Source organism: Vespa mandarinia, chromosome 19 (assembly GCF_050613455.1).
Source record: "Vespa mandarinia isolate Hongniang chromosome 19, ASM5061345v1, whole genome shotgun sequence".
NCBI lineage: Eukaryota > Metazoa > Arthropoda > Insecta > Hymenoptera > Vespidae > Vespa > Vespa mandarinia.
Window position 1 is genome coordinate 3,765,001 of NC_140828.1, and position 11,971 is coordinate 3,776,971.

General features: G+C 29.6%; 4 protein-coding genes across 12 annotated transcripts in view; 1 reads left to right on the forward strand and 3 right to left on the reverse strand.

Moving 5' to 3' along the window:
- LOC118449391 (uncharacterized) overlaps positions 1 to 3,244 on the reverse strand; it is a 10,282-nt gene extending 7,038 nt beyond the window's left edge. For 3 of the 6 annotated variants that reach the window (XM_035883896.2, XM_035883891.2, XM_085662856.1), the window contains exons 1-5: positions 3,084 to 3,243; positions 2,334 to 2,357; positions 1,350 to 1,692; positions 808 to 1,122; positions 351 to 570 (exon numbers count right to left, since the gene is read on the reverse strand). In XM_035883896.2, coding sequence (XP_035739789.1) covers positions 351 to 570; positions 808 to 1,122; positions 1,350 to 1,692; positions 2,334 to 2,354 — 899 coding nt within the window. In that variant the 5' untranslated portion in view covers positions 2,355 to 2,357; positions 3,084 to 3,243. Of the gene's footprint in view, positions 1 to 350; positions 571 to 807; positions 1,123 to 1,349; positions 1,693 to 2,333; positions 2,358 to 3,083 lie in introns of all 6 variants that reach the window. The other 3 variants (XM_085662858.1, XM_085662857.1, XM_085662859.1) reach the window with 3 other exon arrangements.
- A 529-nt stretch (positions 3,245 to 3,773) lies between these two features.
- nst (phosphoglucomutase 3-like protein nst) lies at positions 3,774 to 6,526 on the reverse strand. 2 transcript variants are annotated; one of them, XM_085662702.1, is made up of 8 exons: positions 6,324 to 6,451; positions 6,069 to 6,187; positions 5,909 to 5,979; positions 5,179 to 5,762; positions 4,830 to 5,111; positions 4,599 to 4,756; positions 4,219 to 4,527; positions 3,774 to 4,142 (listed from the first exon to the last, which is right to left on the reverse strand). In XM_085662702.1, the coding sequence occupies exons 2-8, from the start codon at positions 6,161 to 6,163 to the stop codon at positions 4,007 to 4,009; spliced, it is 1,635 nt and encodes a 544-aa protein (XP_085518828.1). In that variant the 5' UTR covers positions 6,164 to 6,187; positions 6,324 to 6,451; the 3' UTR covers positions 3,774 to 4,006. The 2 variants fall into 2 exon arrangements, with proteins under 2 accessions (XP_085518828.1, XP_035739755.2); XM_035883862.2 differs by having other exon boundaries at positions 3,776 to 4,142; positions 6,388 to 6,526.
- A 208-nt stretch (positions 6,527 to 6,734) lies between these two features.
- On the forward strand, positions 6,735 to 9,497 carry CCT8 (chaperonin containing TCP1 subunit 8). The gene is made up of 4 exons (XM_035883861.2): positions 6,735 to 6,907; positions 7,323 to 7,625; positions 7,709 to 8,794; positions 8,871 to 9,497. Exons 1-4 carry the CDS (start codon positions 6,848 to 6,850, stop codon positions 9,057 to 9,059), a joined length of 1,638 nt encoding a protein of 545 aa, XP_035739754.2. The 5' UTR covers positions 6,735 to 6,847; the 3' UTR covers positions 9,060 to 9,497.
- Positions 9,498 to 9,647: 150 nt separating this feature from the next.
- Positions 9,648 to 11,858, reverse strand: Uba5 (Ubiquitin-like activating enzyme 5). Of its 3 annotated transcripts, XM_035883865.2 has the most exons (8): positions 11,786 to 11,858; positions 11,456 to 11,713; positions 11,243 to 11,380; positions 10,998 to 11,133; positions 10,692 to 10,888; positions 10,408 to 10,594; positions 9,994 to 10,330; positions 9,648 to 9,917 (listed from the first exon to the last, which is right to left on the reverse strand). In XM_035883865.2, the coding sequence occupies exons 3-8, from the start codon at positions 11,371 to 11,373 to the stop codon at positions 9,742 to 9,744; spliced, it is 1,164 nt and encodes a 387-aa protein (XP_035739758.1). In that variant the 5' UTR covers positions 11,374 to 11,380; positions 11,456 to 11,713; positions 11,786 to 11,858; the 3' UTR covers positions 9,648 to 9,741. The 3 variants fall into 3 exon arrangements, with proteins under 3 accessions (XP_035739758.1, XP_085518830.1, XP_085518829.1); XM_085662704.1 differs by lacking the exon at positions 11,456 to 11,713 and having other exon boundaries at positions 11,751 to 11,822; XM_085662703.1 differs by lacking the exon at positions 11,786 to 11,858 and having other exon boundaries at positions 11,456 to 11,726.
- Positions 11,859 to 11,971: the final 113 nt, after the last annotated feature.

An 11,971-nucleotide genomic window follows, 5' to 3' on the forward strand; every position in this document is an offset into this window, starting at 1 on the left:
TCTTTTTTTCCCTCTTTTTTTTTAAAACCCGTGCATGATCTTAAGCAGATTAGTAGATGTGCAAATTTATTTTTATGAGATAATGATTAAATTATGATAACTTTGTTAGGCGCATTTGAAAAAGTTCCAATGAAATGGATCATTTTAATGTTCTTACACTTAATGGCTCAAAAAGATATTCGCGTATGACCATCGATATAAAATCAATATTATTTTTATCACATGCAACAATGAAACTACACTTAATATTATCATTGGGAATATTCCTTTTCTTAAAACAATCGAATGTTCCCTATGTTTTTGCAAATAAGAACATAAATAAAAATTTCTTAAAAATATAATAACTTTACCAATGACTCTCATCATATCCAACATCAGTGTATCCAGTACCATATCCTGTTGTGGCAACGGCAGCACCGCCATTTCTCATTGGTCCGGTCGCAGCGCGATCATAATCATTTCTAGCTGTGTAATCAACTGTGCGACTTGCGCCGAAATTATCCGTACGACCATAATCAACCGGACCTGGTGCACCACGGTTAAAATCACCTGCCATACCAGCTCCAACTACTGGAAATAATATAAATATATGTCTATTGAAATTGTAACAACCTGACCTTATTATTTTAACAATTATTACAGTATTAATCTTCAACATTTCTCGTTAATTATATAAAGGAATGACTTAGACTCAAGCTGTATTTATTATTTCTTTACTTTTTTCAATAATTTCACTTGATATACTCATTTGAATCATTTACTTAATATAATGTCAGATCATTATGATAAAATAGACCATTATGTTACCATAATCTGTTCTCGCTCCAAAATCTGCAGCACGGGTATAATCAGCAGTCCTGCCATAATCAGCCGTTCCCGTTGGGCCATATCCTCCTACAGCAGCAGCAGGTCCATAGCCTCCACCCATCCCTGGCGCCGTTGAGGTATATCCCATCGCAGCAGTTCCCACGTTCTGGCCATATGCTCCACGGTCGGTATACCCAGTGCCAAAGTCAGTCCCTCGTCCACTAAAGTCCCCAGCACCACGATTGTAATCGGTATAGCCAGCTGCGACGCCACCTGCAGCAGATCCATCGTAACCAACGAGTTGGATCGGAAGAACTGTAAAGCACGCCGAATATTCCAGTTGGTTTTAAATTTGAAATGAACAGACACTTAAAATCAACGTGCTATATTCTCATTTTTATTAATCAATACAGAATTTATAAGATTAGAATGTTACTTCTACATTATAAAAATAAAATATAAATATTAAGATGCAGAGTTAATTATAGAATGGATGAGAAGATAGCATCGTCGAAAAATGTAATATAAAAGATATCACTTACCTCTTCTATCATTGTATGGTCCAGGACGAGCGTCTCTACCACCGTCTCGTCCTCCTCTACCACCTCTCATTGGTCCGCCTCTTCTGTCTCCATCCCTGCGTCCTCCACCGCCTCCGCGTGACTTCCCAGTTGACTGCTCCACGTTGATGGTTGCCCCCTTGAAGTTGGAATTGTGGAGCGCCTTGATAGCTGCAGCTGCATCCTCCTCTCGTGCCATGTGTACAAAGCCGTATCGATTCATAACGTCACATTCCGTCACCTCGCCGAAGCGTAAAAATAATTGTCGCAACTCATCGTTGCGACAATTTTCTGGCAACCGCCCCACAAATATTTTTGTTTTTCTCTGCAAAAATGCAAAATATCATAAATAAAGTATCTTATTCTAACGCCAAAAATTAGTCTATGATTAAGTACATATATGAAACTAAAGTAATCATGCTTTAAAGTAAACGAAGATATAAGACAACTATCTTTGTATACACGCTTATGTATCTCTAGATACGATCATACTTCTGTAACAGCAAGCATGGTGTCTATTAGAGAATTTATTTTAGCTCAGTTTTTATATCATAGACTTACATTATTTATGTTATAGACAATGCAAATTATACTGAGCTAACAAAAGCATTGTTGATCAAGTGTATTATAATTTATACAACGTATATATCTGTAGAATCTAATACAAAGTTTGCATATTTAAATTAAACAAATGCATACTCAAATTTGCTGCGTCAGATCATAGACCGCTTTGACTTACCCATCTGTATTAATGGTGCTCAATAATCATTTTATTAGAGAACAGTGGATTTATGTATAATTTCCTTATATGTATTTCCTGTAGTTTCTGGGAAGTGTGTAATTATAAAAAAATATGCATAGCTTTTTATAAAATAGCAGATTAAGAATAATTGGTAAACAAAAATAATTGATGCTTATCATTGGAAATAAATAAAATATAATATCCTAAGTAACAAATGCGCTTACCGGTTGATTAGAAGACACCATTTTCTGGAAAAAAAATAATTATGTTTCAATATCAAGTAGTAAGATATAAAAAATATAATTATCGCATTGTAGTTACATTAGCAGCTTTGTATATTACTATGTGCTCTATAAAATAATAAGCTAGAAATATAATACAATAAATAAATGTTTTTTGAAACAAATGTTTTAACTACATATATTATAAATATCATAAAAGTATATATATATATATATATATATATATATATAAAAAAGGTTACTTTCGTTAGTAAAAATGTATATACATATATTTGAATTAGTAAAAATGGATATACATATATTTAAATTATCTAACATTTAAAGTATCTCCAATTGTATATCAAGGAAAACTACATTGCCGGGAAATCAGAAAGCTTGGCCAAAAAATGGTAGTATTGTGATCACGTAATTGTGCAAGTGTTGGCCGAAGGACGCGTAAACTACAGTCGAATAAATACTAGAGGGAATCCAATTTTTTTGTTAATATTTACAGTTTTCGATAATATATTTTCGTAAAATAAAATAAATATATATTTAAAGTATTATTAAAATACACAGACCAATTAAGGCATACGCCTTAAGAAGCCTATCCTTCTGTATCCGGTTTTTACATGTCTCCATGCAATCGTCTACATTACATTACAATACTACAAAAATAGTACGATCCCGCTCTTTTCTCGACAATCTAATTATGCTAATTATTGTTGAAAAAGAAAAATTTGCCATACTTACATGTAATTGCGACGTTTTGGCGAAATTAAATTAAAATAAAAAGGATGAAACTTTCGTGACGCTCTACAGCGAAACGAGGCACAAAATGGCGTCTGACGATTACAACAGTTATTGCCGTACGAATTCTCGGTCAAACCGACAGACATACACGCTATGATCTACTTTTTGTAGTATTAAGATTCGATTCCGCTGTAAGAATATCGAATAATTCAAGTTCTTAACACCAGATGGCAGTATACATGAAATAGCTGAAATCTTTCATATGATTGGCCGATCGTGAAAAACCATATACCTTTCTTTCGATCTTAATTGGCTTAAATCGCTGCCAAATTTTTTTTTTCTTTCTCTCGCTTTCACGACATTAAAAAATTTAATGTTAAGCAAATTTTACATTTCTTATCATCGAATAATAAGTTTTTGGAAAAAAAATTTTTATACATTTATAAATTTTTCGTTGTAATCTTATTAATAAATATGTATGCGGCCTATGACTGCGCAAGAGTATATAACAAAAAAACAGAAACTTTTGATACATTATATCTTATTATATATATATACAATCATATACGTTAAATACATTAATATTAAATATATATTCTCATCAATAAAAATCTCAAATATATAGCCGATATATCAACAACATTACTTTTAAACAGTCACTGTATTAAAATATATATAAAAATATATTTTCCAATATTTTATAAATTTCTGAGTTTATTTATTTATTATTTCCTAATTACTTTACATAAATCGAAGGATATAATATACATAATCTCAAAAATCCAGTATAAATCCAGCCAAAAATAAACAAGGAAAGAATTAGACTTACTTAAAAATAAACAATTTCTGTATTGTCTTTTTTTGATAAAACTAAATGCAGATTTGATAAAAGCGTTAAGTTTGAGATAAGATCAGTGTCGTTATCACAAAGTAGGTTCTGGTCCAATACCTCCAGCAAGTCTATAAACAAGTAAAGATACTTCTGCAGCCAATTTGTCAACATCAGATAGATTTTCACATTCTGCATAAACGCGTACTATGTCCTCAGTGCCAGAAGGTCTAATAATATTTTATTCATATTATTTCAAATAAAAATACTAGAATAAAAATATTTATTTTTAGATGTATAAAATACCTGATGAAGCTTCTTCCTTTTGAATAATTAGCTACGACTTTATCAATTTCATCTTGCAATCCTATTGGTGTAACACACTGTCTTTCTGCATTAGCTGTTGTAATAATATTTCTGTCTTTAACTTTGACTTTCATTTGTTTATTTGGTAAATCTGTATAACTTTGTTCCCATTCAATAATGCTCCATCCTTTGGAATGTAAAATAGTTTCTATTAACAACATATCGCTTAAGGCATCGCCAACTGTCTGATTAATAATATTTATAATATGTACTAATTTTCCAGCGGCAGTACGTTCATTTTCTTTTAACCTATAACGATAATGAAATGTTAGTAAAATTATATGCGTATAAATCTATAATTCTAACAAATCAAATCTTACTTAAGATTTTCTGCAGCATTTGAAATAGATTGGATAGCTGTTTCTTTAAAAACCACAGTCCCATGACCATTTGCTTCAAAATAAACACCAATATCAAATTCTGTTGCTTTACTGTGCAAATGTTTTACACCTGTTGAAACACATGCAACTGGAACTTTCTAAATATAATTTTTCAATAAAATATTTAATTTAAAAATTACTCTAACAATAAGGAGGTAAATAAATATATACCAATTTTTGCGAAATATAATTAGATGAACCTGCATTAGCGTATGCAGTTTGAACTAGGCCAAGATTTAATTGCAAAGAACTTTCTTCAAGAAGCTCTTTGATATAACCTGCTACAAGAGTAGCTATACGATCTCCATCAAGAATATGAAATTTTTTGATTTCATCTACATAAAAATAAACTATTCTGTCTGCATCTCCATCTATGGAAGCACATCTAACATTTGCTTCCTGTTGCATATTTAATGGTACTTTTTGTTGTATTTTAACATAGTCAGCTCCACACTGTAAAAAGAAAAATATATATTCTTTTATCCTAATTAGTAATATGATTTTTCACAAAGTTACATACCATATGATTTAGTTCTCCATTTCCATCATTATAAATATTAACTTTGAGTGCAGAACCTATGTGTTTCTGAAATTCTTTCATAGCAAGTGCACCAACACCATTTGCTGCATCCAATTGTAACTCTGCTATATATTTATCATTATTAAATGAATTCTTATATTTTCTCATACGTTCGAAAGCCTTTGAAAATTTAGTATAATAGCCATCCAATGTTGGTTCTCCATAATTGCCATTAGTATTTGTACAAACAACAAGATAATGTAATTGAGGTGTGGTAACAATTCCAAAATCTTTTACAATACCGTTCAAGGCTCTAATACCTGCAAGTGCAGCATCTAATAAATTAGGACTACTTTTTCTTGTATCTCTGCCTGTTATTACTGTTGCACTCACAGACATATCAATTTTTAGTTCATTTATAATACGTTGAATAACAGTTACAACATCAGTGTCATTTGCATTAGCTAAATCATTAGCTATTATTTCCCAAGATGTTTCTAACATCTCACCATTAGGATCAACTAATTTTACGCCATTATCTGATTCTACATTGTGACTAGCTGTTATCATCAATCCAATTGCAGCTATAATATAATAAAACTTTTTATTTTATATCAGATAAATTAAATATAAGATTTAGATTAAAGATTTAGATCATTAAATATAAGATATTGATTAAAAGTAATTTTTTTTTAATGATATGAAAATAGCAAAAGAAATTATTTCTTACCATTACATATCTTGGATCTAAGGACAGCTAAAACTCCCATTCGATAAAGTACATGCTCCAAATAATCTGCCCTAAAATTGAATTAGTAAAAAATAATAATATAATATATATAATAAATATAAAATTGTCCAAATTTAAATAATATAAAAAATATATTTACTTGGTTCGAAAACCAGAGGTTCCATATTGTATAAGTCCATTATGTTGTTTACTGTATATTGAATTTTCTACATTCTTTATATATTGAATGTTCATGATGTTTTAATGCGTACAATTACTCTGAAAAAATATTTATATATTAATACGTATATTTCTCTAGAAAAGAGAAGTTTCAAGCGATCAATTAGAGATAAGGTAAAATCATATATATATATATATTATACTTAATATATTATATATATATATATACACATACACATTATACTTATATATATATATATAATAAAAACAATTTGAGCCATTCAAATTGTATACTACACCTATCAGTGACAACTTCAATTTATTGACAAGTGACATTTATCGAAGCTTCGTAATTGCCACGTATTGACTTAACTCGAAGCACCATCTACAATTGAAAAGCTAGATATATACACATATAACAGATACGTAATTTAAAAATAATTATTTTATTAACTTAGACACATATTAATAACTTTTAATTAAAAACTTTAAAATATACTAAAAAAATTATATATGCATTATTATAATTGGTTAATGATTGTCGGATTCAACCAATCAAAATTATTTCTTCTTAACAATGATTGGATATTTTCAGCGCTCCTATGTAGCTGATTTTTGGAAATTCACAATTACAATACGTTACTACTAAGGAAAGATCTATCTTTAAAAAGAAGGTTCTTGTTGAGTTTATGCTCGGCGTATAGTAATCATTATTTTATAACACGTGAGGTTGTAGTTTTTCGAGTTTTTTGTTAAAAGATGGCTTTACACGTACCAAAAGCACCGGGCGTTGCCCAAATGTTAAAAGATGGTGCTCGTGTAAGTATATATTAACCAATTTATCAAAATTCAATGTTGTATTGCAAATTATTATACTCAAAAATGCAATGAATGTAATATCGATACCGCCATCGACGTCATTACCTTTTATAGACATTCTTGGTACTAGGTTTACATATGATTATAAAATATTATAATATTCATAAATACGTTATATAGTTGCTTTTTAATATCTACAACATATCATATTATTATTATTTAACAATTTATTTATAATTTGTAAATTCAAATAAATATTAAATTTTACTTACAATTAATAATTATAAAATTCTGTATATTTTATAGTTATTAATTATGTACAAATCTTTTTACTGATTATAGTAACTGCATGATATTGTAAAAAAAAATTTATTTTTGTCACCAACAAAATATTATGAATTTGCTTTTTTAACAGTACTTCTCCGGGTTAGAAGAAGCAGTATATAGAAACATATCTGCTTGTAAACAGTTTGCACAAACAGTGAGAACTGCGTATGGCCCAAATGGCATGAATAAAATGATTATTAATCATATCGAAAAATTATTTGTCACTAATGATGCAGCTACAATTATTAACGAATTAGAAGTAGAGCATCCTGCTGCAAAATTGTTAGTTCTTGCATCGAAAATGCAAGAAGCAGAAGCTGGAGATGGTACAAATTTTGTTATCATATTTGCCGGAGCTTTACTTGAAGCTGCAGAAGAACTTCTTCGTTTGGTATTAAATTATAAATAATGAAAATTTTATAAAGTGTTTTTTATTAAATTTTGTATTAAGAAGTAAGTTATATTTTTTGGTAGGGTATAACTACATCCGAAATAGTGGAAGGTTATGAAGGAGCATTAGAAAAAGCATTAGAAATTCTTCCTACTTTGGTTGTTCACGAAATAAAAGATCATCAGAATGAAGAAGAAATGAAAGTTGGAATCAAAACATCTATAATGAGCAAACAATATGGAAATGAAGACCTTCTAGCATCTCTTGTTAGCAAAGCATGTGTATCTATTTTACCCGAAAAAACTACATTTAATGTAGACAATGTACGTGTTTGTAAAATACTTGGAGGTGGTTTAACATCCTCTCAAGTAGTAAATGGAATGGTATTTAAACGTCAAGTAGAAGGAAATGTAACAAAACAGTCCAATGCTAAGATTGCTGTTTATACTTGTCCTGTTGATATCACGCAAACAGAAACTAAGGGAACAGTATTAATAAAGAGCGCAGATGAGTTGATGCAATTTTCACGTGGAGAAGAATCTCTATTAGAAACACAAATAAAAGCAATTGCAGCTACTGGAGCTACAGTTGTAGTATCGGGTGGAAAGTTTGGTGATATGGCTCTTCATTATATGATTAAGTACAATTTAATGGCTGTTCGTATACCTAGTAAATTCGATATTAGACGGTTATCAAAAACTGTTGGAGCAACGGCTCTTTCGAAGTTAGTTGCACCATCGAAAGAAGAATTAGGATATGCTGATTCTGTTTACATCGATGAATTAGGAGACACTATAGTAGTGATCTTTAGATTAGATGGAAAAGATAGTCGTGTTAGCACTATACTTGTTAGAGGATCTACAGAAAATTATATGGATGATATTGAGCGAGCAATAGATGATGGCGTTAATACTTTTAAAGGAATTACAAGAGATGGCAGATTTCTTCCTGGAGCTGGTGCTACTGAAATTGAGCTGGCTTCACATCTTGCTTCTTATGCTGATACTTTGCCAGGTTTAGCACAATATGCAGCACATAGATTTAGTACGGCTTTGGAAGTATTTCCAAAAACTTTAGCAGAGAATAGTGGTAATCATGCATCTGAATTACTTTCTAAATTGTATGCTGCCCATAAAGAGGGTAAAAAAACTTACGGATTTGATATCGACGTTAGTAATTTTCTTAATTATATTTCTAAACATATTTTATTTTCTTAGTAAAAATTAATTAATATTAATATTATAGGGTGAAGGTACTGCTCTTGTGGACACAGTTAAAGCAGGAATTTTAGATTTATTCCTTACCAAGCAATGGGCTCTTAAGTATGCAGTGGAAATTGCTTGTACTGTGCTTAAAGTTGATCAAATTATTATGGCAAAGCGTGCTGGAGGTCCAAAAGCACCACCTGGTGGAGTTCGTGATGATGAAGAATAATAATTAGTATCAAATCTGATTAATATTTTTCTGTTCTCTATTCACAGATGTATTTTAGGATGAATTTATGCAAAAAGTAAAAAAATTCTCTGAGTTCATCCTTTTTTTTATTTTCTATGCTTTGTTTAATATTTACTTTTTTCAATTGTTCTAAAATTTCATTGGAATATATAATGTATTTATATAAAAATGTCTTTTTATATTTGTTATACTTCATTGAACAATATTTATCTTAAAATTCATCTATTAACTGATTGTGAACAGAGACACAATAAATCAATTGTATTCAAATGCTATTATCTTGGAAAAATATAATTGTACGGTATCATCAACCTCATGTCACTTCCATTTCAAGATTTTGTGATACATTTCTTGAAAGCTCACAGATTTCACTCATAAACATTAACGTTTATATGGTTTTGTATTTTCATTCCGCATTTACATTCGCTTGATTCTAGTGATGTATGGCTAAAATATTTAATAAAATTATATAAACTAATATGTCAATTCTATTTTTTATTTTTATATTTTAATCTAACAAAATTTATTTTTAATTTTATTTCTCAATAATGTGAATATGCAAAAACATTTGTTTAAAAAATTTTGTGTTATTGTTCCATGGAATGTATACAATATTTAATTTTGTATAATTTTATAGACACTTTTGTAAGGTCTAAAAATATTATAAAGATTTCATTTGCTGCACAAGTTCTTCTAGGCTTGGACCGGATGTATTTGCTATTTCATTTGGAGGGTTAGTTGGTTGTACAGATACGGTATAAGCTTGTTTTAAACCAGTATTAAGTAATTGAGCATCTTCTTCTTCTTGCTGTTCATATTCCTCAACTAAGGAGATTCCTGTAAAAAAATTACTACTAAATAATTACCTATATTATAAATATTATACATTACTGATAATAATTTTGTTATGTACCCCATTCATTGTCCTCGTGCAAAGGTTTTATATCACTAACTTCTTCAACAGGCTTTTCAACTTTTGGTTTTGCTTGATATTCTTGTTGTCTTTGTCTACAATAATTATCTTCACAATTTGGATTTGGCTTTAACATCATTGTTGGAAAAAAATCTTGCAATGCATTATAACCTAAATAATATGTTACATTTCCAAAGCAAAGTAAAAATTTCAAAGTATTCTGTACCAAAAAGCCTGCTACTATACCCATAGTTGTGGGTAATGATGCAGCACATACACCATCTCTCTTTAAAGTTTTTTCATCAATATTTGATGCTACAACCAAAGGTGGCGCACACTAAAAATGAATAAATTAAAAAAAATTGAAGAATAGATTTATAAATTATATAAATTATATACTGTAAAGTATCTTACAGCAAAGCAAGCTGTCTCTCCTGGTATAAGAAATTGAATATGCCCAGAAACCGCATTTTCTGAAACTCCGCTTTCAAACCATAACTGATTGAGTTCATTACAAGCAGTATTTATTGCCATGCGTGCTTCAAAATTATCTACACAACTTAAGACTAAATCCACAGGGCCATTCATTAAGCTCGATGTACTAGAATTCATATTACAAGATAAAAGTTAATTACTCTGCAATAAATTTGTCTCATATATAATAATCAAAATTTCATATATATATATATAAAATATACCTTATCGTAGTCATAAAATCTTGAAAGTTATCTACAGTTGTAATATTATAATTATGCGATTCAATTTCTACATCAGGATTAATATATTGTAAAGTCTTGGCAGCAGCTTCCACTTTACTTTGTCCTGCTTGATACGGTTGAAAAAATAATCTATTCATATTTGCTAATTCCACTTTGTCATAATCAAAAAGAATTAGCTAAAATACATCATATTTTTATACAAATATAATAAAAAGACAAAAATATGATATAATTGGATAATATGGAAGTAACATTACAGATATTTAAAATAATTTTTCTGCTAACCTTTCCTATACCACATCTTGTTAACATTTCTGCAGCTACACTACCAACTCCTCCAACCCCAACAATAGCTACTGTTTTTTGTCGTATATCTTCATAATTATTAACAATACCCATACGTTTCAATGCCATTAGACGACTATAAAGTAAAATAAACTATAAATATATTTTATTTCAATCTATATCTATTTTATATAACAAAATAAAATAATTAAAAGGATATACTTATCAATTTGTTATTGAAATACCTATAAGGGTTAGAATCTATGACTTCACCAGACATATGTTCAATCTTTTCGCGTGTAGTAATTGCATTTCTACATTTCTCTTCTTGTAATTCCCTTTCGAGCTCTGCGATCCTTTTCTGTAATTCTTCCATTGTTCAACTAATATAAAAATATTAAATTACTTAAATTATTTTAAAGTTTTAACAGATCATACTTGTCAAAATTGAATCATACAATAAATAGTAATTATCCATAAGGCAGTGTTAAAACGAATTAGAATGTGGTGACTTCGTTACAATTGTTACGCCACCTCTGGCAAAACACATAACTAACACGCCTCGGCGCCACTAAACATAATGTGGGAAACCAAGCAAACAAAGTGAAAGATGTCGAAAAACAAAGACGTCGAAAATAAAAGAGGCAACAAAGACGCCGGAACAAAAAAGAAATCATTCATTCTTTCTTTGATTCTTCTTAAGACCACAGCCATAGCTGCCGAAAAAAATTGTCTGATTAAACTACAGTGTACCTGATAAAGTTAAATAAATATATCACGATTATTACTTAATATGCAAAGTTTTTTTACATAGTGTGTTGTTCACAAAAAACCCATAAGGAATGACTAACAACGCCACCATAATAGCGGTGGAAACGAATAATACAAATCTCAGTCTTATTTTACTGTAGATAAGTAAGATATTTATTTAATCAACTATCACTAAAGATATGTTTCAAAGTAAGAGACATATA

Excerpts from the sequence above, each read along its gene's own strand:
- CCT8 (XM_035883861.2), top strand. The coding sequence starts at position 6,848 with ATGGCTTTACACGTACCAAAAGCACCGGGCGTTGCCCAAATGTTAAAA. Across the intron at positions 7,626-7,708 it reads CAGAAGAACTTCTTCGTTTG|GGTATAACTACATCCGAAAT; the intron begins GTATTAAATTAT and ends ATTTTTTGGTAG. Across the intron at positions 8,795-8,870 it reads CTTACGGATTTGATATCGAC|GGTGAAGGTACTGCTCTTGT; the intron begins GTTAGTAATTTT and ends TTAATATTATAG.
- nst (XM_085662702.1), bottom strand. The coding sequence starts at position 6,163 with ATGAACATTCAATATATAAAGAATGTAGAAAATTCAATATACAGTAAA. Across the intron at positions 5,112-5,178 it reads ATGGAGAACTAAATCATATG|TGTGGAGCTGACTATGTTAA; the intron begins GTATGTAACTTT and ends TTCTTTTTACAG. Across the intron at positions 4,757-4,829 it reads ATTATATTTCGCAAAAATTG|AAAGTTCCAGTTGCATGTGT; the intron begins GTATATATTTAT and ends AATTATATTTAG.
- Uba5 (XM_035883865.2), bottom strand. The coding sequence starts at position 11,373 with ATGGAAGAATTACAGAAAAGGATCGCAGAGCTCGAAAGGGAATTACAA. Across the intron at positions 10,595-10,691 it reads GATTTTATGACTACGATAAG|TACATCGAGCTTAATGAATG; the intron begins GTATATTTTATA and ends TATGAATTCTAG. Across the intron at positions 10,331-10,407 it reads GAGAGACAGCTTGCTTTGCT|TGTGCGCCACCTTTGGTTGT; the intron begins GTAAGATACTTT and ends ATTCATTTTTAG.